Source organism: Microtus pennsylvanicus, chromosome 21 (assembly GCF_037038515.1).
Source record: "Microtus pennsylvanicus isolate mMicPen1 chromosome 21, mMicPen1.hap1, whole genome shotgun sequence".
Taxonomy (NCBI): domain Eukaryota; kingdom Metazoa; phylum Chordata; class Mammalia; order Rodentia; family Cricetidae; genus Microtus; species Microtus pennsylvanicus.
The window spans coordinates 23628460-23654754 of NC_134599.1; the positions used below are offsets into that span (position 1 = coordinate 23628460).

At 43.3% G+C, this 26295-nt stretch overlaps 1 protein-coding gene across 9 annotated transcripts in view; it reads left to right on the forward strand.

Annotated features, from left to right (window-relative positions):
* The window catches only part of Ltbp1 (latent transforming growth factor beta binding protein 1), a 381235-nt gene that overhangs the window by 205816 nt on the left and 149124 nt on the right, over positions 1-26295 (forward strand). For all 9 annotated transcript variants that reach the window (XM_075955861.1, XM_075955859.1, XM_075955860.1 and 6 more), the window contains 2 exons: positions 11648-11872; positions 13643-13917. In XM_075955861.1, the coding sequence (XP_075811976.1) occupies positions 11648-11872; positions 13643-13917 (500 nt within the window). The remainder of the gene's footprint in view (positions 1-11647; positions 11873-13642; positions 13918-26295) is intronic.

A 26295-nucleotide genomic window follows, 5' to 3' on the forward strand; every position in this document is an offset into this window, starting at 1 on the left:
ATATACTGGATAAATCCTTCAGATGGAATAAGTTAAATAGATTAAGAAGAAAGATTAAAAATTAATGTTAGCATGAAATAGATGACATCTCAGGTACTTGGAGGAGTGCTGGGTTCTTAAGGATTGAAACAATAGAATGAAGAGAAACAAGCATATAAAGTTATCTGTGTAAATAAGCCAATACAATAAAATTATCCATGTGAACTAAAATGAGCAGGAACTAGACTGACAAAGATATATTCATCAAAAGAAAAAAAATAAAATCTTAAAGAGCTACCATCCGCACAAGCCATCATTAAAGCCATCTTGGAAAAACAAAGATACCCAGAGGGCCGAGTGTTGTGTGGTACCCCTGAGGGCTACATCTGGGATCCCAGTACTCAGGAGACAGGAGCAGGCAGGCAGAGAGTTCAGAGCAAGCCCTGGCTATGTAGTGAGACAGAGCTCAAGATTTTTTAATCTCTAAGCTAAGTGTGAATTCTGTGTGTGTAGACACTGCTGTTGATGCTATTGGCATGTCCTCTGGGAGAGGACTCATCTAGTGATTCCCCCACAATTTCATAGTCCTACACTAGATTCTGAAAAGGTGGTAGATGGAATTTCTGGCTGTATATTGCCTGCCTCGCCTAGCTGTAGGTTCCTTATACATTCTTTCCTTGACAAGTGTGCTGTCTTTGCTTCCCTATTTCCTGTATTTTCATTGCATCTTTCATAATCACCATGAAATCTATGCTAACGGTTAATCTTGGTGGAGTTCTTATGGGGTGCTGAGTTTTGCATACTTTGACTATGTATAAATCCATTTATGCCATGTGACAACAATATGAGCTGTGTGTGATTATTGTTGTTTTACAGGTGAAGACACGGGACAGACACGTGTTAAACAATGCACCTAAGGTCTTGCCATTATTGATTGATAAAATCAGGGAGTCAGTCTCTGGAGGTCTGGTTCAGTACTCTTCATGTCTGTGCTCTGTGTCCTTCCTCCCCAGTGATGAGGCAGTTACATTAGATTAACAGATTAAAGTGTTTGCTTGTCTACCGTGTCTCCTAGCTTATCGCCTAGAGTTATTAAGCCACCAACAATAATACTTGAGTGCATGCAGTTATAGTTCTTAAGAATAAAGTTATATTCTTGAGACTGTTCCCTGAAGCTTTCTCTGTAATGGTTAAAAATTAAATGAAGGTGTACTGAACAAGCAATAGGGGAACAGTTATATAATCTCTATTCTGTCTACTTGGAATATTATGTAGATACTAAAATATGGATTCTTAAGACTATGTAGAAATGCATAGCAATGAGCAGTGTAAAGAGTATGCACCTAATTATGCAAATACACACTGTGCTTTAAACCATCACTTGGATATCTCTAGGTTTTACTAGTTTGTGAGTTATAGATGCTGTCGTGAAAGTTATCAAAGCAAATTACGCCTTAGCCCTTGTTTATCTTCATCTCCTTTGCACCCTCCAAAAGTTACTCTGGGAAACCCAGTGGGTGTTCCTCATCTACTACTTTATGAGGGCAAGCTGTAGTCACACATTGTATCTATCCGGTTCTTCTGGTTAGATCCTCCGAGGTCCACTGTTTCCCCAAAGAGGTCCCTCCAGAACCCTGGGTGTGTGTCATGCCGGAGTCTCTCTTTTGGGGGGGGGGCTAAACATTTTTTTTGTTTATTTTATTATTTAGTTGTTGCAAAAAAATATTTCCCATTTCCCACCCCCTCCTCGCACACATCTCCCCCTCCCCTCACTCCCCTCCCCCTCTCCCCTTCCCCCCCACTCCATTCCCCCTCCCTCTTGAGAATGAAGAGCAGTTCATATTCCCTGCCCTGCGGGAAGTCCAAGGTCCTCCCACTTCTATCCAGTACCAGGAAGGTGAGCATCCAAACAGGCTAGGCTCCCACAAAGCCAGTTCATGTATTAGGATCGAAACCTAGTGCCATTGTCCTTGGCTTCTCATCAGCCTTCATTGTCCGCCACGTTCAGAATGTCCGGTTTTATCCCATGCTTATTCAGTCCCAGGCCGCTGGCCTTGGTGAGCTCCCAATAGATCAGTTCCACACTATTCTGAGTGAGGTATCCCAGTCCCAAAAAGATGAACATGGGGTGTACTCACTCATAATTGGTTTCTAGCCATAAATAAAGGACATTGAGCATATAATTTGTGATCCTAGAAAAGCTAAATAAGAAGGTGAACCCAAAGAAAAACATCTAGTCATCTGCCTGGATATGGGAAGTAGACAAGATTGCAGGGCAAAGCCTGAGTCTCTTATAGCCCATGAAGCGCTGAGGTGAGTGCTTGGTGACTGTTGTTCATCTCTTTCTTCAAGCCCATCTGGCTCTTTGACTTTGGGGTCCCAGAGCAGCCTTGCTTCTTAGAGCATCTCAAAGATAGCAGAAGGTCAGTGCCAAAAGGGCCGGGAACTTTGTCTGTTTTTGTCTGCTGATCTTACCAAATGTTAGAACAGTGTCTCATTGGAAGACAGACAATAAACATTCATTAAAGGAAAAGACACCCGTGGTACTTCTAGCCTTCCTGTCTCACTTCACTAGAACTCAAGGGGACAGCAAGGAACCAATAATACACAAAGGCGCCCTCTGTAGCCAGGGGAATGCTTTCTGTCTACTCTCCAGCGAACGGTGTTTTTTTTTTTTTTTTTTTGTTTTTTTTTTGCTTCCTAGTTCTTGACTCTTACTTTACTTCTGCAGGAACCACACACTTTATGGGCTCAGTTAAAAAAAACAATTGTTTTTCCTAGTGTGTATAGGTGACCTTAGTTTATTTTACGGTGTCCTAACTGAATACCATAGCTGGAATAATTCAAAGAGAAAAGAGATTTATTTAGTTCTTGGTTCTGGAGGGTCAAGAGCATGACACATTTCTGGTTGGCTTCTGGTGAGGGCTTTCTTTCTGGTGGGGACCTGCCATGGTCCTGAGGCAGCTCAGAGCATCACATGGCAAAGCAGAGCCAGCTTGCTAATATTGGACTCTCTCATTTTGTAAAATCACCATAATAGTCATCTGTCCCACACTCCTGACTCCATCTAATCTTAATTGTCTCCCATTACATGACAGACCTTTCCTGGGGAGACTGCACACACACACACACACACACACACACACACACACACCCCTACCTTCCCCTCAAAAGGAACCCATGAAAGACTAAAGAAGCAACTGCACCGAAGTCCAATTTGGTGAATCAATAAGTTTTTAATTGGGGTTACTGACAGGAATATGAGGGGTTACTTAGTGTGTGTGACTTAAAAAAGCAGTTACATCACTAAAAAACTCAACCTGGGTGAAAACTCACAAAAGCCATAGCCCTGAAACTCCCTGCAGAGTTGACAGGCAGTTCAACGGCCCTAGAATCTTCTCTTTGAAGCTCCGTGGGTTAGAGTCATGTCCCCTAGTCGCCATTAACTCATTAACTGCTTCTATGAAGCTGGGGATAGGAGCTGGAGAATGTTTCAAGCATCCATGTTCCCAGTGCCATTTTTTTAAACCATCCAGCATGGCAAGAGCCTCTCTGGTCCCTATGGAGGGAGTGTTTCACTTTGGAGAAACTCACTTTATAACCTCTCTCAAGGACTCATCTCCAAACACCCCTAACATCCCTTGGGAGATTAGGTTTCGGTATGAGTTTTGGAGAGCACAAACCTCCAGATGCAGAAGCTGAATAAAAGGAGAAATATTACAAGATGCATAGATACAAGATGCATTTTTTTTCCTGCCTAGCCTCCCCAGGGCGTCCTTAGAGAATGCTAATCAGGTTTGTTGAGTTCCTGTGTGCTCTGGGATATGGAAGAAAGGGCTAAAAGCATCATAACCTCTTTCCTACACAGTCAAGTGACAATGGGAGAAAGGGGGACAACATAAGCAGAGTAGAAAGCGCCTTGATAAATGATGTAGACATGATGTTAGACCTCCCTCCCACGGTTGCAGGCACCTCTAGTTAACATTCTCCTCTCTCCTTTGATGGATGTTGTTGTTTTCTGAGTCCACACTTGTACCCAAATTTGCCAGCTACAGGAATTTGGCTATCTTTGATGCCAGACGGTTTTATTGAAATGCTGGGCTGTTGTTAGATCTGCTTGTTGAGGTTTTTGACTCTGATAATATTCAAAAATTCTAAATCTAGCTTCATCTCAATTCCCTTTCTGAGGCACAGGAATGAATAGATCTCAAGAAGATATTAAGAATGAGCTCGGTGGGATATGAACTTGGTATCTGGAAAGACCTGCAGGAGCCTTTGCAAATCACAGCCGCGAAACCAAGTTTAAAAGGGATTGAGGCTTCCTTTTAATATTACTGAAGAGAGCTCTGGCTTAAGTGGTGTTACTGGGTTTCTGCCTTTTGCAAGGATATTTTTTAAAAAATGCCAGGCCAGGGTGACCGAAGTGGCAGCACATCCCTTTAGAAAGCTGTAGTGATGCCCTGCTAAGGTGCCCTGGCCCGCACAGATAAGGACCAAGATCGCCCTTATGAAATCTGTCTCCCTTTTCATTATGGGGTGGGCCATCATTTTCCCAGATGTACATGTCTGTGTCCTATCCCCGAAGTAGTAAAACTTGGGTTTCAATCAGCATCCATCACTTAACAGATATGATCCAGCCCCTTGAACACAGGTGGCAGATAGAAGGATATACGATGTTCCCATGTCGCCTTTTAAATTTTAAATTCTGTCCATCACATTTGATGAGATGGAGAAGTTTGCACCTTGTCTCATTAGCAGGTTGTCTAAATGGCTTAGCACCAGGCTCCATATAAACGTGCATTAACGTGACTGGCAAAGAGGGAGGCCCTTTTCCGGCCACATCCCATTTCCCAGGACAAATGATGTCCCGCACGGGAGTGGATGGACCGCTGGCAGGGACGGGTGATATAGCTGAAGTTTTGAGAATCAGAATTTTGAAAATGAAGAATCTGAATCCCAGTTATCTCCTTTGTAGATAGAGGCATGACAATGTTTAAATATCCTTATTTGCTTGTTGTTTGTTTTAATTTATTTTTCATTTTACGTAGCAACCCCAGTTCCCCCTCAACTTGAAGCCTTGGTTTTTAAAGACCATTGCCAAAGGATGTCGTAGCTTAAGGTGCCTGCGATTTGTGGTGTTTACCAACGCGTACAGTTTGCCAGCATGAGCACAGATGGTGATAAAAGCGACTCAAGGGTTGGGAAGGAGTGAGCGCCACTCTGAAGACTGGAAAGTGGAGCGTGGTGGTAGGCTCCATCCACTAAGTTCCTCAGGGTTTACAAAGTATAAACCTAGATGAAGTGAGATAGCTCACAGTGGTGGTAAGGTTGATGATTAATGAAGAGGAAATTATAAACAAAGCTGAAATGATAAATGGGCCATTCTAAATTAGAAGCTTTGGCATGGACTTCCTATCTCCTGGGTGTAAACAGGATACAGCATAGAAGCCTTTGCTAATGCCCAGCAACATTAAAAATCTTCCAGTATTTGTGGAATTCTTGTGTGTAGTCTTGGCTGTTTTGGCCTTGTTAAACTCTCTATTTACGTTAACATGGCTGCAGTATCCTCTCTGTCTGGGTATCTCATTGGAGGAGGTTGAATGAAAGTGGCCTTCTGAGTTTGTAAAGCAGATCAATCAAAAAAAATGTGCTCCTCTGTTCCTCTCTTCTGACTTCAGGTGGAGGCAATCATCGAGGCATCCCCTTGACTCTCGTCGCCACTAATTCTGCTTGGGACAGTGAAGCATATGCTAAGTGAGAAGGAAAACACATCTTCTCTGTCTTGTTCAGGTTTTTAGGATCTGTAGTTGGCTCAAAAAAGAAAAGAGAAGGGAAAATAGAGAGAGAGAGAGTGAGAGAGAGAGAGAGAGGAGAGGAGAGAGGGGCGAGGGAATGAGGGAGAGAAGGAAAGAGAGAAGAGAGGAGAGAGAGGAGAGAAAGGAGAGAGGGGCGAGGGAATGAGGGAGAGAAGGAGAGAAAGAGAGAGAGGAGAGAGAGGAGAGAGGGGCGAGGGAATGAGAGAGAAAAGGAGAGAGAGGAAAAGAGAGAGAGGAAAGGGGGAGGGAGAAGGAGAGGGAGAGAGAGAGAAAGAGAGAGGAGAGGAGAGAGGGGCGGGGGAATGAGGGAGAGAAGGAGAGAAAGAGAGAGAGGAGAGAGGGACGAGGGAATGAGGGAGAGAAGGAGAGAGAGGAAAAGAGAGAGAGAAAAGGGGGAGGGAGAAGGAGAGGGGGAGAAAGAGAGAGAGAAAAGGGGGAGGGAGAAGGAGAGGAGAGGAGAGGAGAGGAGAGAGAGAGAGAGAGAGAGAGAGAGAGAGAGAGAGAGAGAGAGAGAGAGAGAGAATGTGTGTATGTGTGTGTCTAGTGTTGGGAAGGTCACCCCAGAGCCTTGCCCATGCTACTCAAGTGTTCTAACATTCCTAACCCAGCTTTCAATCACTATGGGATGTATTTATTACCTAAAATCTTTACACTGCTCCAGTATCCATCCACTTTCTGACTGAAAAGGAGGAGAGTTGAGGTGATTAAACCTTGGTTTTCTAAAAATGTTCCTGCCTTTAGGGTATTGAGAAAAGGGAGCTAGAAACAAGCTGATATCCTCAAAGACAGCCTTATTCCTCCAATCAGAGATAACTGTTAGAAATAGTTGAAGCAGCTCTTCCCCTCAATGCCGTGTTCTGTGCACAGGCCTCCTCCAGATGGAGGGTTTTCCCTCTCCCATAAGAAATGGTCTGTCTTCTGGCTCGGAAAGTCCTGGGCAGGCAGAGGTTTTAGGATCAGCTGCAGACGGCTCCAGAACATTGTGAGAGCACCTTTTAGGAATGAGAGCAGCTTAAGTGTTTTCACAGTCAACTGAGATAACTGGAAAAAAAGAGGCAGCCTATTATCACAGCACAGAGTTCTAGAAAATGTCTTATTTGTATTTGAGCCCAAGCCTTTAGTATTTGTTATTTAAGCGGAGTCCCGATTTGCAAATGTGGAACGTGACAATTCTGTCATCCCAAGCCTCTGAATACCACGAGCTGTTTTACAGAGCGCAGTGGATGATGGCATGTGTCTGAAACACTTGATATGTTTAAAGCCTCCGACTCGCTCCTCCAAGAAGGATCCTTTGGCTCAGTTTGGCCTTTTATAGTAGCATCATGAGATACTCTGAGATGTTGTCATGAAATGACACTTCCTGGAGTAGCAGGATAATGGTTCACACACCTCTTGTTATGGCAGTACTTCCCTGGGGACTGAATGATGCAAGATGGTGAATGTGAGGATGGCCAGCAAAATATCATGCTGACAAAGTTATGGCATTTCTCAGGAGGCATTCTATGTTCTCCCATCTTGTTAGACTTTCCAAAATATATGGGCCATAACCAGAGTTATAACCGACATACCGCAGGCTTCTCAAGCCAACTTTAAGGGTAATTCATTCTTTTTCCTCTCAGTGTTCTGAGTATGGTTATAGAATATTAATGGTATAGACCATAAGCCTTGCAGCAGTGCTTAGAGAGTGGAATGAACTTTGAAACAGAAGAAGCTATTTGTAGCTAAATCGTACAGTCTGTAGATTGGTTTAGATTTTTTTTTCTTAAATCTATAAAAGATGACCTAAGGATAAAAGGATTGCCTGCTGCAGACACATCAGTCTGAAGCTGTCGAGCTGAGTCAAGGGCCTTTATACCTTCATATGTTGTTCTTGAGATTTTAGAAAGTACTGGAACAAAAGAATAGATATTTTGTTCCTCATTCATGAGTGGTTATGAATAGTGACCTTTTAGTGATTAAAACAGCTAGGCAGAAGCTGTTCCCCAATGACTGGGGACACGGGGTTATTAGGGCTCATGGATGACCGTTGTTTTCTCTTGGCTAGCACAGTACACAGGACAATTATAAGGGAAATAATCTCTGGAGTGACGGGCAGACAGACTTAGAGGACCTAAGCCCATGTTGGATTTTAGAGTCCATTAGCATTACTGGAAATACCTTATAGAAGCCAATTGGTTAATTTTAAAAATGGCTACTTCAATGAATTTATTCACAGGGTCACCCAAGACCACCAGAAAACACAGATATTTACATTATGATTCATATCAATACCAAATTTGCAGTATAAAGTAGCGATGAAGATAATTTTCATGCTACAGCTATCCATGGGGAATTGTATTAGGGGGCTGCAGAATTAGAAAGGTTGGGGATCTCTGCTCTATGGACTGTCACACCCCTCTTCTTTTGGACAGAATTTTGGAATCAAACTCAAAGGAGTTTGATACCAGACTTGTAAACTCTGCGAGTCTCCTTCTCAGATTGTTACTGTTACTTCCTCGAAGTCCATACCATCTTTTGATTATTCAGTTTTGTTAAACATTCTGTGGGTCTATTGCTTTGGGGTTAGGAGGCAACAGGACTACCTGCCTTGATGTGTGTGTCCCCAACTATGGGCTGTGTGGCACCTACTCATCAGCTGAACTTGGCAGGAGGGATGGAATTAGGCACTGGTCATGACAGACACCTGCCATTGGCAAAGGGACAGAGATAGCAATGATGTTTACATTTGATGCATTTGTTCAGGGTACCGTGGTCACTAAAATTCCTGCAAAATTGGAAGAGAGTCTGTGTTCCACTGAGGAGTCATTCATAGCACATTTGCATAATATATTAGTATCCTTAAGTATGCTACTCTTCACTGCTACTCAGAATACATTGAGCTCACCCGGTGAGCCAAATTATGGTTTTGAAGATGAAGTCAGAATTGAACTACGAGTTCCAAGGATACTGACTACTGGAATCATTTTTGACTACCTCTTCTTTTACCTGGTTCTGCTCAGAGTTGATGGGATACCAGCAGAAATTCAGGGGTTCCCCAGACCCCTGCTAATTTGGGTTGTTTGACTCGAGCTGAGACATGGGCCTAGAACACAGTTTCTGGGATGTGGCCTGGTGATGTTTTCCTGCTCTCTCTCCTTCTCCACCTTCTCAGTTTCTGCCATGTTCTGCTGAGCCTCCTTGCAGATTCCATTGCTTCCTATTCATCTCAGTGCCTGCTGCTGTCACCCCGGGCTCTGTTGCCAACTTGTCTCTCAGTTATTATGACAGTTTCCAAACTGGCCCTCCCAGCATTGTCGCTTTTCTGCTCAGCTAATCCTGAATGCCATCTGCAGCGCAGCCTTCCTGGAACACGCTGGCAACCTTTTTAATCCCCTCCTTCAAGCCTCAGGATAGCCTGTCCATCACAAAATAAAGTCCAAGCCCCATGTCATGTCTTTAATAACCTCTTGGTCTGACGTAAGCCTTCACGTTCCAGCTTATAGCCTGATCCCCTCCCTTCCTTTAAAAGCCTGGGTTTTAACAAGAAACATTGACTCACCCTCTCCGAGACAAGCCACCTCTTCCTTTACAGAGATGATCTCTCTGGAGGATACTGTCTACATTTTCAATTTTGCTCTGTCTTGAAGACGGCTCCCAGTTGTCTTTCGTGAAGTGCTTGCTCAATTCTCTCTGAAGTTCTAAAGGGTTGTATTGACATGTTGCAGTCATTAATTCTTTGTGATTTTAGTTATCCTGCATTGTTTAATGTCACTGGTGAACTGTAATGTTCCTGAAGGGAATGGACTGAAGCTTCTTTACAACCTAAGGAATGTGTTTAACAAAATGGCAGACACAGAACCGTTCGCTTCTTTTGATGTTTATGTTTATCTGTTTCTTTATGTTTTTAGACCTTAAGCATTTCTGCTAGATTCTAAACTAAACAGGACTCATTCTCTGACCTCACAGAACTTCAGTGAGGGAGGTATACACAGTAGTCTGACAGCTGTCACGTGGTCCGCAATGTGACCTGAACAGTAGTGCCTGAGAGGCAACTCTGGATGCTTCTCAGAGAGGCAAGGGCCCGGCAGAGTCTAAAGGACAAACAGGAATTCAGTCTGCGGAAGGGAGCTGAATGAAAGGTGTCCCAGGCAAGAGGACTCCCCGAGAAGCTTGTCAGTGCTGAATTAAGTTCAGTGTGCTGTGCTGTGAGAGCTAGGGTGAGCTCAGAAGTGCTGAGATGCAGAGGGAGTGGACTTCTGAGTAATGGGAAGAGAGGAGTTCGAGAGTGGATGTCAATTGAGTGAGGCGGGGAAGAAGCAACCACGTTTTACTAATGACCACTCCGGGGCTAGGGCTGTGAGAAGGGGGATGGTTACAACTAAGGATGGGCTTAGGGACGTCTATGGGATGTCTCCATGGAGATATACAGTTGTAGAGAGTTTGACGTTCAGTATAAAGCTTTGGCAGGATCCCAAGTTTGAGGACATGATGAAATGATAGCAACATTTGTGGAGCTAGTCAAGAAGATGGTAGGACCAGACCACAGTGGCAGCAGTGTTAAAGGAAGGCTTCTGAGAAAAATCTGCAGATGGGTAAGGAATGAGGCAGGAATCAATTAGATGAGCAAGGTGCCATAGTAACCAAAGGACAGTGACCCAGAAACCATTGTGTCCTTAGGAGGATGGAGTCTGTAGAGGAGAAGGAAGGTGTGTCCTGTCCCGAGGTATCTTATAGTTACATTCGGAAGTAAAGAAAGATTTTAGGCAAGCGTAGTCATGAGGACACCATTTCAAGAATATGAAAGCTAAGAAGAAATAGAGTCGAGGGGCTTTTCTTGTTCAAGCAGGAAGAAATTTGACGGCGTTTAGAGGCTGCAAGGATGCGCTCACTAACAATGAGGAAGGTCCACCATAGCTGAGTTTCCCAAGTGCAAAACTGGAAATTCTTCACCTAGTGCATCTTCCTATCTTTTGATATTTTGATAAGTAAGCAAACCTCAAACTAATGATAACTCAGTTACTACCAGATGTCTGGGTTTATTTGATTTTTTTTTTGTCAAACGGCTGGAAAATCCCTATGAAGCACGCTTCAAGCTGTCTGAACTTTATGTCCTCAGTAGCACATAGTTCATTGTCTTCTACAGAAACAAAATTTATTACTCTAATTTGTTACTTTATCTGTCCTATGAGCAAATACCTACTCTATGCACAATATCTTTTAGGTACTGAGGACATGATCAAAGTATAAATATCTTTTCTTTTGATGAAGTTTATAATCTATGTTAGCATTGGCTAATTGCCAGTAAACAGAGATGCAAAGCAATTTCAAATTGCAGGAGATACTTAAAATGGTACTGTGGTACACAGTAATCCTGAGTAGTGGTTACTTCATGTGTACATACATGCATGCATACATATATGGATGTAAATTTTGTTCCAGTTTTATTTATGTGTCTACATGCGTATGTATGTGGGTCTGTTTGTGTGCCAGGGACTATGTGTGGAGGTCAGAGGACAAGCTGTATGAATTAGTTCTCTCCTTCCACCATGTGGGTTCTGGGGATCAAACCCAGGTCATCAGACATGGCGACAGGCACCTTGCACACTCAGCCATCTTGTAGACGTACTTCATTCTTTCCCTGTGAACTCTTCTGTCTGTTGTTAAGCAGCCAATCACCAACTGACTGAAGCTAGGTGCCTTTTTATTGTCAGGAGAAGCTAACATAAACTCTTCGGCCATGTATGAATGCCCAGTGGCTAGGATATCTGAAATAGGATGTGTGTTTGGATGTGGAGGGAGGGTGCTGGTTGATCGTTATGTGACCTTTGGGACACTAACCAGCTCTCCACGCCATTGTCTCTTTTCCTTTTCAGTAATTTGCCATCTTCCATGTATGAACGGTGGCCAGTGCAGCTCAAGGGACAAATGTCAGTGCCCTCCAAATTTCACAGGAAAGCTTTGCCAGATCCCCGTTCTTGGTGCCAGTGGGCCAAAACACTACCAGCACTCCCAGCAGCCAGGCAAGGCGTTGGGGTCGCACGTCATCCATTCCACGCACACCTTGCCTCTGACCATGACTAGCCAGCAGGGAGTCAAAGGTAAGCTTTGCGTTCTCATCTTGCTCATTGCCCAGTAGAGAAGTCTCCACATCCAGCCAGGCCTGGGGTTGACACAGACAGGAGAGTGTGGCTCTGTGACCTGAGGGCTGGCGGTGGAGACGGGAATGTGGCTCCACTTGTGTGGCTGCAGGACTGTCTAGGTCACAGTGAACTGGCATCTGGGAAATAAGATAGCTGTAAGAAGTGCCTGCTCCTCGGGACTCAGCACCACCAAGTGATGGATGTGCAAGGCCAGGAACAAGGTCAGGGTTGGGCCCTGACAGCAGCAATAAACTAAGGGGCCACACCGCACCCGATGATGGATTGCGAGAGTCCCACGCGATCACTTCTCGTCACTGGGCTTCACTCTGCCCATCTGTAGAGGAAGGCAAACTAGGTCACTTGGAGCTCACACATTCTGTGACTAATCCATCATTTCATAGCTGGCATCCTCAGGATCCTACGGCTTTAAAAGGGGGTCAGAGAAGTGTAACTTGTTCTTCCTCTTTAAACCCTGGATGCTTGTGCCAGAGATTAACATTTTGTCTGAAATTTTCTTTGAAAGGGGCAGAAAGGCAGTCTGTGACACATAAACACAGACATAGTGTGTCGTCAGAAAGAACTCAGACATATATATGTAAGAGATATCTAAAACAGATAAAAGAGGCACACTTTGTTTTTTTTTTAATATTTATTTATTTATTTATTTATTTATTATGTATACAATATTCTGTCTGTATGCCTCAAGGCCAGAAGAGGACACCAGACCTCTTTACAGATGGTTGTGAGCCACCACGTGGTTGCTGGGAATTGAACTCAGGACCTTTGGAAGAGCAGGCAATGCTCTTAACCACTGAGCCATCTCTCCAGCCCCAAGAGGCACACTTTGTGAAACTGGATCTCTACTTTTAATGGAAAAATTTAAGTCCTAAAATTTCTATAATGAAATTTCTGTAGAAGAGATTTTTATGAAATACACAAAAGTAACTAATTTCTGAGAACCTATTATCACTTGGTAAGGTATACTCACCTTATTGTGAGAGCTTCATGAATTCATATTTTGTGATTCTAGTTAAAAAACTATTCCTGTTTCCTTTTTTAAAAGAGATTTATTTATTTTTATTTTATGTGCATTGGTGTTTTGTCTGCATGTATGTCTGTGTGAGGGTGTCAGATTCCCTGGAACTGGAGTTACAGACATTTGTGAGCTGCCTTGAGGGTGCTGAGTATTGAACCAAGGTCCTCTGGAAGAACAGTCAGTGCTCTTACCCACTAAACCATCTCTCTAGTCCCAGTATTCTTGTTTCTTAATGCATCATTGTTGAGATACTGTAGTGTCTGCATAATTAAAGTTTTATTTAATGTTTTATTATATGGGGGGGGTGTGCGTGTGCGCATGTATGCATGCACGCGCATGTGCCCCAAAGTGCATGTGTGGAGGACACCTGTGGATTGGTTTTCTCCCTCTACCATGTTGCATCCTGGGGAGTGAACTCGAGCCATCAGCCTCAGTGGCAGACACCTTTACCAGCTAAATCATTTTACTGCCCACAGTTTGGCTTTTTAAAAAAAAATGCACAAATCCATCCCTTTGAGTACAAAATTCTCAAGAATTTTGATGTCTGTGTCACAAAGAGATACTTTGCATATGTTATCCTTTGTGGAGTCTATTGGTAGGTGGGTGTATATAAACTCCATTTCACATTTTATAAATCTTGAGTTTCCTATTAATGATTCATGATTAACAAATTGTCCTCCTGATCTTTGTAGTGAAATTTCCCCCCAACATAGTCAATATCCATGTGAAACATCCTCCCGAGGCTTCTGTCCAGATACACCAGGTTTCCAGAATCGACAGCCCAATGGGCCAGAAGGCCAAAGAAGCTCACCCAGGCCAGTCACAAGTCTCTTACCAAGGGCTTCCGGTCCAGAAGACCCAGACGATGCATTCCACGTACTCCCACCAGCAGGTCCTCCCACATGTGTATCCCGTGGCTGCTAAGGCACAGCTCGGCCGATGCTTCCAGGAAACCATCGGGTCACAGGTGAGCAGTGTGGTTCAGGCCATCTTGATAACGTTTTCTGAGTGGGACATCATTCTAATAAGAAACCAGGCCTTGTACAAATGACTTTCTACAGAAAAGACTGGTAAGCTATGGTGAATTTAGAAATAAAAATTTTATTAAAACGTAGCTCTGCACATTCATTTCCTTTTCATCTCTACTAATCTCGTGCAGGGAGCAGAACTTAGTATATCCAATGAGTATACCGTGTGATCTACAAAACCCTTTTATTTTGTGTCCCTTTGCAGAAAAAAAAGTCTTGCTGACACATCATGTATAGAATAATTTTAAGTAGTGTACTTCAGGAAGTGTTGCCAGACTTTCATGGTTACTTGTTTATACTTATGCAAGTGTGTGTGTGTGTGTATGTGTGTGTGTGTGTAAGTGTGTGAGTGTGCGCACACACATGTGTGTGCACAATGATCTGTGTGCAAAACATTCCAGCCCTGAGATGTGGTAGAGGAGCTATCTTATACAAAAATGTCTGAAAATATTTTCTTAGTGTTTTGATAATTTATACATTAGTAAATAGAGTTTAATTCGGAATCTCCTATGCAATAATAATTGACATCATCTTTTGTTTCCTTTTAATTTGAAATAAGATGGCAATGAATAAATTATTCAGTTGAATTTTTTTTTTGTTTTTCGAGACAGGGTTTCTCTGTGGTTTTGGAGCCTGTCCTGGAACTAGCTCTTGTAGAGCAGGCTGGTCTCGAACTCACAGAGATTCGCCTGCCTCTGCCTCCCAAGTGCTGGGATTAAAGGCGTGCGCCACCACCACCTGGCTATTCAGTTGAATTTTAAGTGTCATTGGAGTTATGTAACAAACTTGTTGGGGGTTTCTGTCCTACCCAGTTCCCACAGTCGTTAAGCCCCAAAGAAAATCACAAGAAGTCTCCATAAGTCATAAAATTGATTGGCCCAGCTCAGGCTTCTTATTAGCTCTTATAACATATATAAACCCATTACTCTTATCTATGTTAGCCAAGTGGCTCAGTACCTTTTTTCAATGGGGTAGGTCACATACTGCTTCTTCCGTGGCCTGTGCAGGACTGCAAGAGAGCTTCCTTCTTCCCAGGATACTTCTGTTCTCCTTGCCCTGCCTCTACTTCCTGTCTGGTTGTCTCGCCTATACTTCCTGCCTGGCTACCAGCCAATCAGCATTTACTTAAAATATAATTAACAGAATATAGAATTGTCCCACACCAGAGTTATTGTGTCTTTAGCCTATATCATAAAGTAGAAGACCATTTCCTTTCACATTCCTCCATTGAATCTGTGTATTGAAGATAGCCTGAATTTTTAATTGAAGTGCACTTTATAATTAAAATATGATTGTATTATTTTCCTTCTTCCCATGCCTCCATCTAGTCCCTCCTCTGTGTCCTCTTACTTCCACTCAAAATCATAGGCCTCTGATTTCTCCTCCCCAACCACTTGGTTCTGCTGCTTTGGGCAATGTGGTACTTTGTCCTGTGATCCTCTACCTGCCTTTTGGTTATGGCTTAAATACCCTACAAAAAGAGTAAGGAATATGTATTCTTCATTTCAAGAATAGTGTGTGGGAAGATGGAGAGCTAAAACGGAAAAGGAGAAATGCCTTAGGCTTATAGAACCAATCGTTATTGCTCAAGAAACCTTCCACAACACTTTAGATGCTAAGTCACTGTAGGATTTTCACCACACTTTACAAAGAACTGAAATTGAGTTTGTGGATTTGAATGGAGTTGCAGTATGCAGAATAAAAAGGCATCATGGGGAATTAACAGATTTTGTTTGGTGTCAAGGGCCCAGCACTTGGTGGCAGAGAACCAACTTCCTTATCTACAAATTGGAGGCAAGAATATAGTCCTTATGAGTTATGTTAAGATATGACATGATAATTAATGTGAACCACATTTTGTAAATGTCAGAGAACTATGAGCGTAGAGGATCCTGATAGCATCAAACTTTTGAAAGAAGCCAGAATTCCTGGTTGTTTATGTTTATGTGGTGTAGCTTTTCAAAGATGGAAAAACCCTCAGTCTTCCAAATGTAACATTTATCTGCCTATGGATACCCGAAGTACCTACGTCTGGGCATGTGATAGCTAATCCTGATTGTCCTTGATTCAAGGAAAAGATGCATATGACATTAATATAGCACTGTTGCGGGTGTGTTTTCGAGGGCTCTGGCACAGCCAGCAGTTTGGTGCATGGGCAGGTTAAAATCTCAATAGAGTGTTGGGAGCTGGGAGAACTGTGGAAAGTGAGGTTTGGTTGGAAGAGGCAGGTCACCAAGTTGGTGATCATAAAGAACCCACTCACTGTAGGCCCAAAAGCATGGAACTAACCTACCATACGCTGCCGCCTCTGCAGCCATGCGGCGAAATGCACCGCTCCTCTCAGAAGCTGCGTTCCCAGATGTCTTGACGCAGGGATGAAACAGCTGCCTGGAACAGAGCACTTGAAATAGCTGCACCTCTCCACGGCAGTCATGTTGGCAAGCCCTCTAGGGAGAAGGAACACCGTCCATTTAAGTTTATCTCTGAAGGAGAGGGCACAGATGGATAGGAGCTATGTGGCTGGAGATAAATTGTATGCACGTCATAGTTTTGTCCCAGATGAGGCTTGGAGACAGAAGGTGAGTTTGGTGCCATTTGCATTGTTTAATCTTTCCAGCTTAGGTTGGCCATGGAGAAAGGGAAAAGCAGATCCTTTTAAAACTCTGTGCCCAGTACCTTTCTCCCCAGTTTCCAAGTTGGAGCACAGATGATAAAAAGGCTTTGAAAATGAAACACAACAAACTTGCTTTTCTCCTATGATATCAGACAGATGATGCCAACTAGAAAAGAAGAAAACAAATTAGTTAGAAGCCTAAACCAGACTGTTCAGTTGAAGTGAATTGAGAGATTGATGGAGTTACCTAAATAATTCAAGCCCAGTGGAATACTCTTGCCTTATCTGGATCCTGTTCTGACTTTCGGCTGAATGATCCAGATGGTGATCTCAATTCTTAATTCATTTTGCATGTGTAGCCACCGACACATAGCTTCAAAATAAGACTATTTCATCAGACATTCCTAGCATGTATTTGCCTTCTTACTTGTGAGAAATTCTGTTGGGAAGTGAAGATTGCTGAATTAATTAGTGCAATTCAGATGAAGCATATAATTATTTGAAAATAATCAATAGTGTATAGGTGTGTCCTGCTAGGATGTTGCAAACAGGCACAGACAGATGTGGGTGGATTTTAAATGAATGGGGTCAGGGAGAAAACAACCAACCCTACATCCTTTTCACCTTGCTTATTGGGCGTGCTCATTAGCTGGAGCTATTGAGACTTCACATGGATAGTAATACGTACTTAGGTCTGTATGTCGCTATAAGAGGTCACACACCAGATGAGCTTGGCAGAAATAGTTCATATTTCTGTGACGTAGTATATTAACTGGGCCAGAGACTCAACATGCACTGCAAGTGTAGCTAAGCCATGGAACTTTCCTGGTCCAAAATTTCAGGTCTATCTAAATGGTAGAGGAAAAACGAACAGTTGTTTATGAAGTCAAGCTTACAGATCAAAGGGATGAGATTCAACAGGGAGAAGGTTTTTAGAGGTAGTTGAGGAAAAGAGTCTAAAGAGGCCAGAGAAGCAAGAGATTCCTGAAAGGCTTAGGTGCACATAGTTTTAAAGATCTTAAAACTGGGGCCTAGCGCAATGTTAACGGCTGTTGGTGAGGTCAACGTGTCTTGAAGCCTCCTTACTAAGAACCAAGTTCAGCGTTGTTAAGGGTGACACAGCCACACAGAACATGTGTATTCTTCCAAAAATGTCCAACCTGAACCTATAAACCTTCACAGCGAAACTTCAGAGTGTAGGGAATACTGGGGGTAAAGGGGAAAGCTAAAATTATCACATAGTCATAGAAAAAAATAGATCCATAATGTAGGACAACATCACGTCTTTTATAACCATGCCATGGAAACAAAAGTAGGGTGATTTCTCTAGGAAGAGGCACGGGAGACATACAGTAGATGGGGGTGAAGCTTAGTGTGCATGGTGGTAGGAGGAGGGCACACACATACCACAACATGCGTAGAGGCCAGATGGCATCTGGGAACTCTTTCTACCCTGCGGGTCCCCGGGATCTAACCCAAGATGCCAGCCTGGTTGCAAGTATCCTGACCCACTGAGCCATCTTGCTCAACTGAAACCGGAGTGTTTTTTTTTTTTAAATAAGCCAGATGTAAAATGTTTCAGAAAGAAATAAAAAAATTGAACTGGATATTAGATGTTACTTTGGTATTATTAGTTATCTAGGTGTGATGATAGTTTTGAGTTTATGCGGGAAAGTGTTCTTATTCTTGTGAGCTGAGTGAGAAAGATTGTCAGAACGAAGCATCATGGTGTCGATAGTGCTCTCTCACAATGTATTCCATACACAGGTGTGGAAAGATGCCAGCACCCTTTTGACCGGCAGTTCAGCATACAGGTTATCACCCTATCAGTCTTTGAATGGCCTAGCATGTTTGAAATTTTCTTATGCGAGGAGAGGGGAACTACTAAATGTTCCTGGACTTACAAATAAAATAAAAATGCTTCAAACTGAACTTGAGAAACGCAGCTTCGAGACACTGAATGCAATTTTAGAAAAAGGGTATTAACCAGTTTTGTCTGTTGGCTGGGGCTGGATGTGAGAAGCTGAACTTGTATCAAACGTGAAATGCTCAAGGGTCGACAAAGGGGACTTGGAGATGAAGGTCAGTAGTCTATAGGGCATGGATCATCACGATTCGGTTGTGGACCGCTGTGAAGGAAATGAGTGTGGCTGAACTCTTCTGAGCTTTTTTACTTTGAAGTGAGGCCAATGTTCTTTGTCATCCAGTAGCTGATCCATGGGAAGAGGGTCTCGAGAAGGTAGCTGGCTGGATGTTTAAGGATAAATCCCACCTTGATTGGTATTAAAAATGATGTATTCTTGACTATGGGTCAAAGCACAGGGATTTATCAGTGGAATGCGAGGGGATTAATGGAGACAGCTCAGTGATAGGTGAATAGCTCTCCTGGAAATATATTCATGGCAGTGGAGGTCATTTTTTTGGATGTTGTCATAAAGAAGAGAAAGAAATAAATAACACTGGCCCTGGAAATTTCTGTGGTGATTTTAACCTGCCAAGATGGAGGGAAGAAAACCTATCCCTCCTCCACTTTTTTTAACTTTTGTAGAAAGTGTTATTTAATTTTTCATAATCTGAAATATTTTCTTCTGTTAGGATCAGTGGGCATCACAGGAATCATTGAAAGAGTAGAAATAGAGACGACGGAAGGTGGTTTTGAGGGTAGACTTCCTGAAGCAGCTGACAAGTAATAGTCTCAGCTAACCTAAGTTCCTGTGTTACTTGTAGTAAATTGTGCGCACCATATATATTTGCAAACATTTGCAAGTCTGTTCGCTCTGTGACTGAGTTAGAATTACAGCTTTAGTGGTTACGATTACCAAAGCTTTGCGGGAAACCTGTTTTCATGAGCCTGAAACTTGAACATTTCCATTCCAGTCCTCATCTCAGAAAATCCGTCAGGTCTGTCTCTGCTTCACTGGGGATGTTAAATTTACACTCCCTTTTCATTGTGTAGGGTGACTTTTGTTTCAAATCGGATCCTTTAATAGTGACCTAAATTCAGATCTTACATAGCATCTGCAATTGTGATTATTCGAATTGGATTTTACTGATTGCCCCGTTGTTGAAAACAAGTCTTTTACAGCGACCTAGTGATGCCAAATAGTTTGAAAAGGCCCTGAGTGTGAAGTGTTTAGAATCACAACAATAGAGCTCAGGGTCCAGCTTCCATGCTGGCCTTGTCATTGCCAGGTTACACAATCATACGATCGTGGTCTCTTTGTTCAATGCGGTGACACGGACTGTAATTAGACACAGGCTGTACAGAGGAGGCAAAGCAAAATGTCTCAAGACCTTCACGTTACAAATGCTGAAAGAGCAGAAAAATTCCACATATAAACACCCAGATTAGCTATGAAGTGCAGAAACACTGGAAAACCCAAAGTAGATATAAACAGAACATTTTTATAGCACTCTAACATTGATAAAGAGGATAAAAATACCACATGAGCCCATGTTCATAGGATCATATCCATGGAGAGTTAAAGAAATGAACACAGTGGATCTTGTAAAATCTTCCATAAAGATTTAAAAAATATCATAAGCTACAAACTTGAAGGTGAAGGTGTCTAGCATCCATTCCACTGAAGAAAAGAAGCTTCCTGGAGGTTGTAAAGAAAGAAGGGAATAGTATATGATGTGAAACACCCAAGTCACAGGTAAAAAAACCTCTGTTTCCATTAACTATCCACCATGTAAATAATAAAGCCTGTGGCAAAATTGAGTTTAAGTGACACAAGAGCTATTTGGTAGTCTCTCAGAGGTGCCAGACGCCATTGCGGTGTTTTCTTGCTGGGCAGGAAGAAAGAGAATGGACCGATGGAGAAGGGCAGTAATTGGAGATAGGTCTGCCTTGTGCAACATCCTGAAGGTCAAAGCTCAGTGCTAAAGCACACTTGCACACTTGCATTGTAGAAGGGAAACAGGACCACTCTGCCTTCGTTTGCATCACAAGTAAACACTATTGAGAAATTAATGAGAAAGCGTGAACTGGAAACAGAAAATATCCTAATTGCATGGCTCAACGTACTTTTTAGAAAGTAGAAAGAAAAACTTCTTAGCTTTATTTGCGTTGGATTCTGTATTTATTGCGTTTCTCATTGCTACGACAGAATACCTGACCAAAAACAAAGCAAAACACCTATGGTGGGATGGTTTGCTTTGGTTAGCTTTAAGGGAAGAATAGCCTCACAATATTGGTGAGTTCTGGTGCCTTAGTCTCAGGTATTGTGAGCTTGTGGCATGGCTTTCCCACCTCTCTGAGAATGTGAAAGCAGACAGCGGCATCAACCCAAGCCCAGGCTAAGATCTAGCTCTCATGAGGTCTCTACTAGTGATCTAGTACGCTAGTTATGCCCCAAGGCCAAAAGCTGCCACACCCTCTCCAGATAGCCTCCTCACTGGGGACCACCTATTCAAGAATGCAAGACTCGGAGGTCATTTTACATTCAAGCCCTTAGACACTAATGAGAGACTGTTGGGGAAGTAGATGTGAGGCCTGCTCATGTACGTGTTAGAAAAAAAGAGGGAGGGAGGAAGGAGGGAGGGAGGAGGGAGGGAGGGAGAGGAAAGAAAGGGAGATGGGCTGTAGACTTTCAAACTAGTTTCTTGGTGATGGGAAAATAATTTATTGCTCAGTTAAAAGAGCTAGGACGCTAAGTTTTACTTAGAAAGTTGCTCTTTAATTTCTACATATTTTGGTCTGACTCTATGTTAATGGAGTGAAGCCTAGAGCTAAAACAGAAATCTTAGCTTTGTCCCAGCAGCATGCTGGCGTTATCGTAACCCTTTCACATTGCTTATTTCCCTAAATGGAGTCCAGGAACTACTAAAACAGAGTAGATGACTAAAGAATAAATGGGGGGCTGGTGAGATGGTTCAGTGGGTAATGACGCCTGCTGGCAAGCCTGGTGACCTGAGTTCGACCCCTGGGCCTCACACGCGGAAGGAGAGAACAGACTCTCACAAGTTGTCCTCTGACCTCAGGCACGGTGTGGCACATGCGGTCACCATCCCCAAAATGAAATGCATACATAAGTGTAAGACAACTTTTTAAAAAAGAATAAATGCTTATAAAAATGACTCTCAATTATATAGTGCTCTTATCTGGAGATAGCAGTTTGCTGCCTGGCTCAGCAGAAGGCGAAATAAATACGTGGCCTTCTTTCCCCTTGCCTTTGACCGAAACCCTGTGTCTTTAGAGCTGAGCTTGCTCCGGTGAAGTGAGCTTGGGTCAGAGCGGTGATTTTCATGGTGATTTAGAGGTGCTCCTAGCCAGAGGTTTGGGAAGGCAGAGCTGGCTTTCCCCGTCATCTGCCATCTCCATAAACAGAGCTCCCAGTCTGGGTATGCTGATCACATTTACTGACGTTTGGCCTTCCTCTGGTGGAATAAGTCAGCAAGCAGCACCAGCCACTTCCTATGCCATCTGCGTTTTCCTTCAGTGCTCTCTCAAGTGCTCCCCTGTCGTAATCCAAGAAACACTTGAGTGCTAGCGAGTCCGCGGCTCTAGTGCCTCTAACATGGCTCTAACATGGCTGCTCTTTGTAGCCTCCCTTGCCCGACTTTACCCCTGTCAATCGCAGAAGATTTTGCTGAAGTTGTCACGTACATCTCAGTGAGAGGTGCTGGAGTTCTTAAGGGTTTGCTGGTCTTGTTCCAGTAGCTTCGATCAGACAGCCTGCGAGAGGCCCTCTTGCCTGGAGCAGAGAAAGCTCAGCAAAGCACAGTGGTAGGAACCAAAGGGGGAAACACCACATGGGAGATAGACCATGCGTTCCTGTCCCTGGGTTCCCGCCAGCGCGCCGAGAACTGCTAGTTTTCCTTGGATGAGGAAAGTGGGGTTCAGGCTTTGGGGACGTCAAGTATAGATTCTCAGAACTGGGGTAGCAGTCTTCACAGAATGGGTGGGACTCAGACAAGGTACTTCCCAGAGCCCCGTGCACAGGGCTTCACCCAGGCAGATGCTCTGGAGGTGCCACAAAGCCCGCTAGCCTCGAGTCTTCACTCTCCCTGACCTGTTCCATCTAGAAGCAAGTCTGTGCCACATCACTGGGTTTCCCTGACTCTTTTTTTCAGATATTTTTCCATTTTATTGGCCATGAAAATACTTTTGCCATGACATGGAATATCATCAAGCTCCCATATTTTACCTTTAGGGCATACCAAAACCATAAACCTACTAATTACTAGAGTCTTGGTTTTTGCACAGGAACAGACATTGAAAATTATAATGAGACAGAGTTTGGGGCTTTCGGTAAGTCACTTCTGATACTGGCAAAGTCATGAGTATGTTGAAGGGAGTTTGAAGAAAACATAGCTTGTCTTGATGGACTTTTAGACTCTATATACACTCTAAGAATATTTAAAGAATCACTGCTGGTATTTCTAGGAGCTAAGGTCATTTCTTGTCCCTGTTCCACTGGATGGAATTAATATTTGCTAAACTGAAGTAGAATCGTCTGGGTTACTAAGAGAGAACAGTTAGAATCTGCCTTGTGAGACAGTAGTGATAGAAAACAATTTCATGAGCCAGGCGGTGGTGGCGCACGCCTGTAATCCCAGCACTTGGGAGGCAGAGACAGGCGGATCTCTGTGAGTTCAAGGCCAGCCTGGTCTACCAAGGGAGTTCCAGGACAGGCTCCAAAGCCACAGAGAAACCCTGTCTCGAAAAACCAAAAAAAAAAAAAAAACCAAAAAACAATTTCATGAGGTATTCTGGGGAAAGATAAGATTTGTTCCTATCTGCCCGCACCGTTCCTGATATGATAACAGTGTTGCATTTTTCTTACACTTCCACATTCCCTGTCCCCTTTCCTCTGCCTCCTTATGTTGCATAAAAGTATTTTTATGCAAACTGAGTATTTGCTTTTTTAAGATCATCTCCAGAGGCTGCGTATTTGCTCTAGAGATACTGCCTCTGAATAGTTTCTCTAAGATTTATTTTAGTTTTATTTATGTGTATATGTGTGTGGGATATGCATGAGTTCAGGTAATCTCAAAGGCTAGAAATCACCAGATCTATTGAAGCTGGAGTTACAGGAGGCTGTGAACACTCTGGCATGAGTATTGGGGTCTGAATTCAGATCCTCTGCAAGAGCAGTATGTATTTTTAACCGCTGAGTGAGCCATCTCTCCAACTCTGCTATTGTATAGGTCTGACTTGCCAGAACTGGAGGAAAAACCATGACAGAGCTGAGTAAGAATTTGTCTTTGCTGGCCATCTTCATATCACTTATTTTCTTAAGGAATCTGAAAGTTTCTTAAGGAATGGTCAAGTCAACTCCAGTTTCAAGGATTTGCCATCACCGGGAGTGTTTTCGACATAGCCTAAGTTCTGAAGCGTATTCTAAGAGCTCCAAATATTTCAAACAAGACAGCAATGCCTCCAGAAGAAGCATTTTACAGAGGACTTATTTAGAATGGGCAAGCTTAAATGGTTAAGAACACAGTCTTCGCATTCTGTGGCTTTGAGGCAAGCCTGCTCGTACACCAGCACATTTTTATAAAATTGATAGATGACAGAGAACATTCATGGTCTTGGCCATATTTGACCTCTGAAACAATGTAGGAGAAAGGGAAAGTATGTATCCTTGCCTCCCATCAAAGTTATGCGAAACTCGAGATGCAAAGAAGTTGGGACTCATGCATGCTGACTCACTCAGTCCAGGTCTGTAACTGGCCTTCCATTTTAGTGAACTCACCGCATCTCTGGCCCCATTTCATCGCATTTTGGCCTGGGAAAGCTCCTGAGATGTCTGAGTTCTGTCTTCTTCTGCTGTGACACTTTTGACGTCTTTCCCCCTTTTTGGCAATCCTAGGCACTATTGATGCATGCACAGGACATATGAACAGAGCAATCTAGACAAATATCAGTTATCGTGAATACCTGTTCTGTTGTCTCCAACCTGTCCTGACTTGAGATAGGTCCCCTTCACTGTCATTTCCTCCAAGGAGTTTTCTCCAGTGCGCTCTGCTCCTTCTCTGAATTCTTGTCACATTAGACTCTAGGCGGATTATTTCTAATTCAATTTTGTTCAAGTAGTTGCATTTGTTCCTCTTCCCGTTAAGCCTGTACTTTTCATGAGGGCAAAGCCACTTAGGATGGGCTGAGTAACGGGCACATATGAATCACTGCTAATTGTATCCATGCTGTGCCAGTTGGGACAGGCTTTGCAATGGTGACAAACCTAACATGTGCTTACATTTTGCATGGGCTTGTCTAGAGGCAGGAAAGCAGAGGACTCTGCCTTCCACATTCCTTGGGGACCTTAGCTGGGGATGGCAACATCATTGCTCTACGACTCAGAATACCTCAACTTCGCCAGAATAGAACCCTGACCATACTTGATTCCTGTAGCTGAGGAAGAGAGATGCTTTTAGGAATAGTCATCCCATTTTTCACTCCTCACTGGTCAGTTACACGGTCCTGATAACTCTGTGGGTTGAGGCGTATTCCCTAACTCCATGTACTGAAACCACTGATGGTTACTATATTAGGGGATAGAGGCTAAAAGGAGATACTTGAGGTTGGATGAAATCATAAGGGTGGGACCATGACAGGATGGGATTAATATCATTAGAAGAAAGGATAGCAGGATGCTCGCCCGTGTTCTATCTCTCTTCCTGCAGACTCATGAGCAATGAGATCATGTGAGCACAGAGTCAAACAGCTGCTGAATATAAGACAGGAATTGACCATGCAACCAACCCCTTAGTCCTGTAATCCAAGCTCTACAACTGGAAAAACAAATGTCTGTTGTCAAAGCCATGAGCTGGTTTGGGAAGAAAGATTGGTTGTAAGGTTCCTGCCATGCAAATGCAAAGACATGAATTCAGTTTGGAGAATCCATTAAACAACAACAACAACAACAACAAGAGAGAGAGAGAGAGAGGCAGAGGCATGGTGGTGGGGGTTTGTCATCCCAGAAACAGGAAGTTTCTTGGAGCTTGTTGCCCAGCCAGCCTAGCTTTCTTGGTGAGCTTCAGGCTACTTAGAAACCCTGCCTCAAAAGCAAGGTGTGCAGCGCAGGAGCTACAATACCAAGGCTGACCTCTAACCTCTACACACGCCGGCACACCCACATACACACACACAAAGTCACCTAGTGTTGCTAGTTTGTTACGGCAGCCAGATAGGCACGTTTATTGAAGAGCCTGGGATATGTGGGGAAGCCAGCGGCTATTTGGTGGGCGATATTGTTCCTGTCGAAAGGGAAAGGGCCGTGGAGAGCCCAAGGTAGTTCCTGCTCCTGGGGATAGAAATGAACCTGCTGCTTTTATTTGTGACTTTCAGTTTTTCTCCACGAATTCCATCCAAGCCACAGGTAATTAGCAGTTTTCAGTTCTGTGTGCTTGGGCGGAACACAGAAACAATGAAAGCTTAGCCAGATGGGAGGCCTGCCCTTCTGCTTGGTGCTGTGAGCCTTAGGTGGCCTTTGTCCCTTTTTCCATCTCTATAGAGACCCAAAGGGAACTGCTAAGGAGTGAAACTTAACAGAAAATTACCCAGTGGAGTTAAAGAAATAAACAAACCTTTACTGTCAGTCTGGGGGGGTGATCTAGTTACCATAGTAACAGCAGGCATTTCTATATGCCCATCTTATTTTCTCACCTACCAAAGCTTTTTCTTTGGCAATAGAATTTTAAATAAATTCAACAGGATGTACATGTAAGAAAATGTCATAATGAATCTAGTATTTTT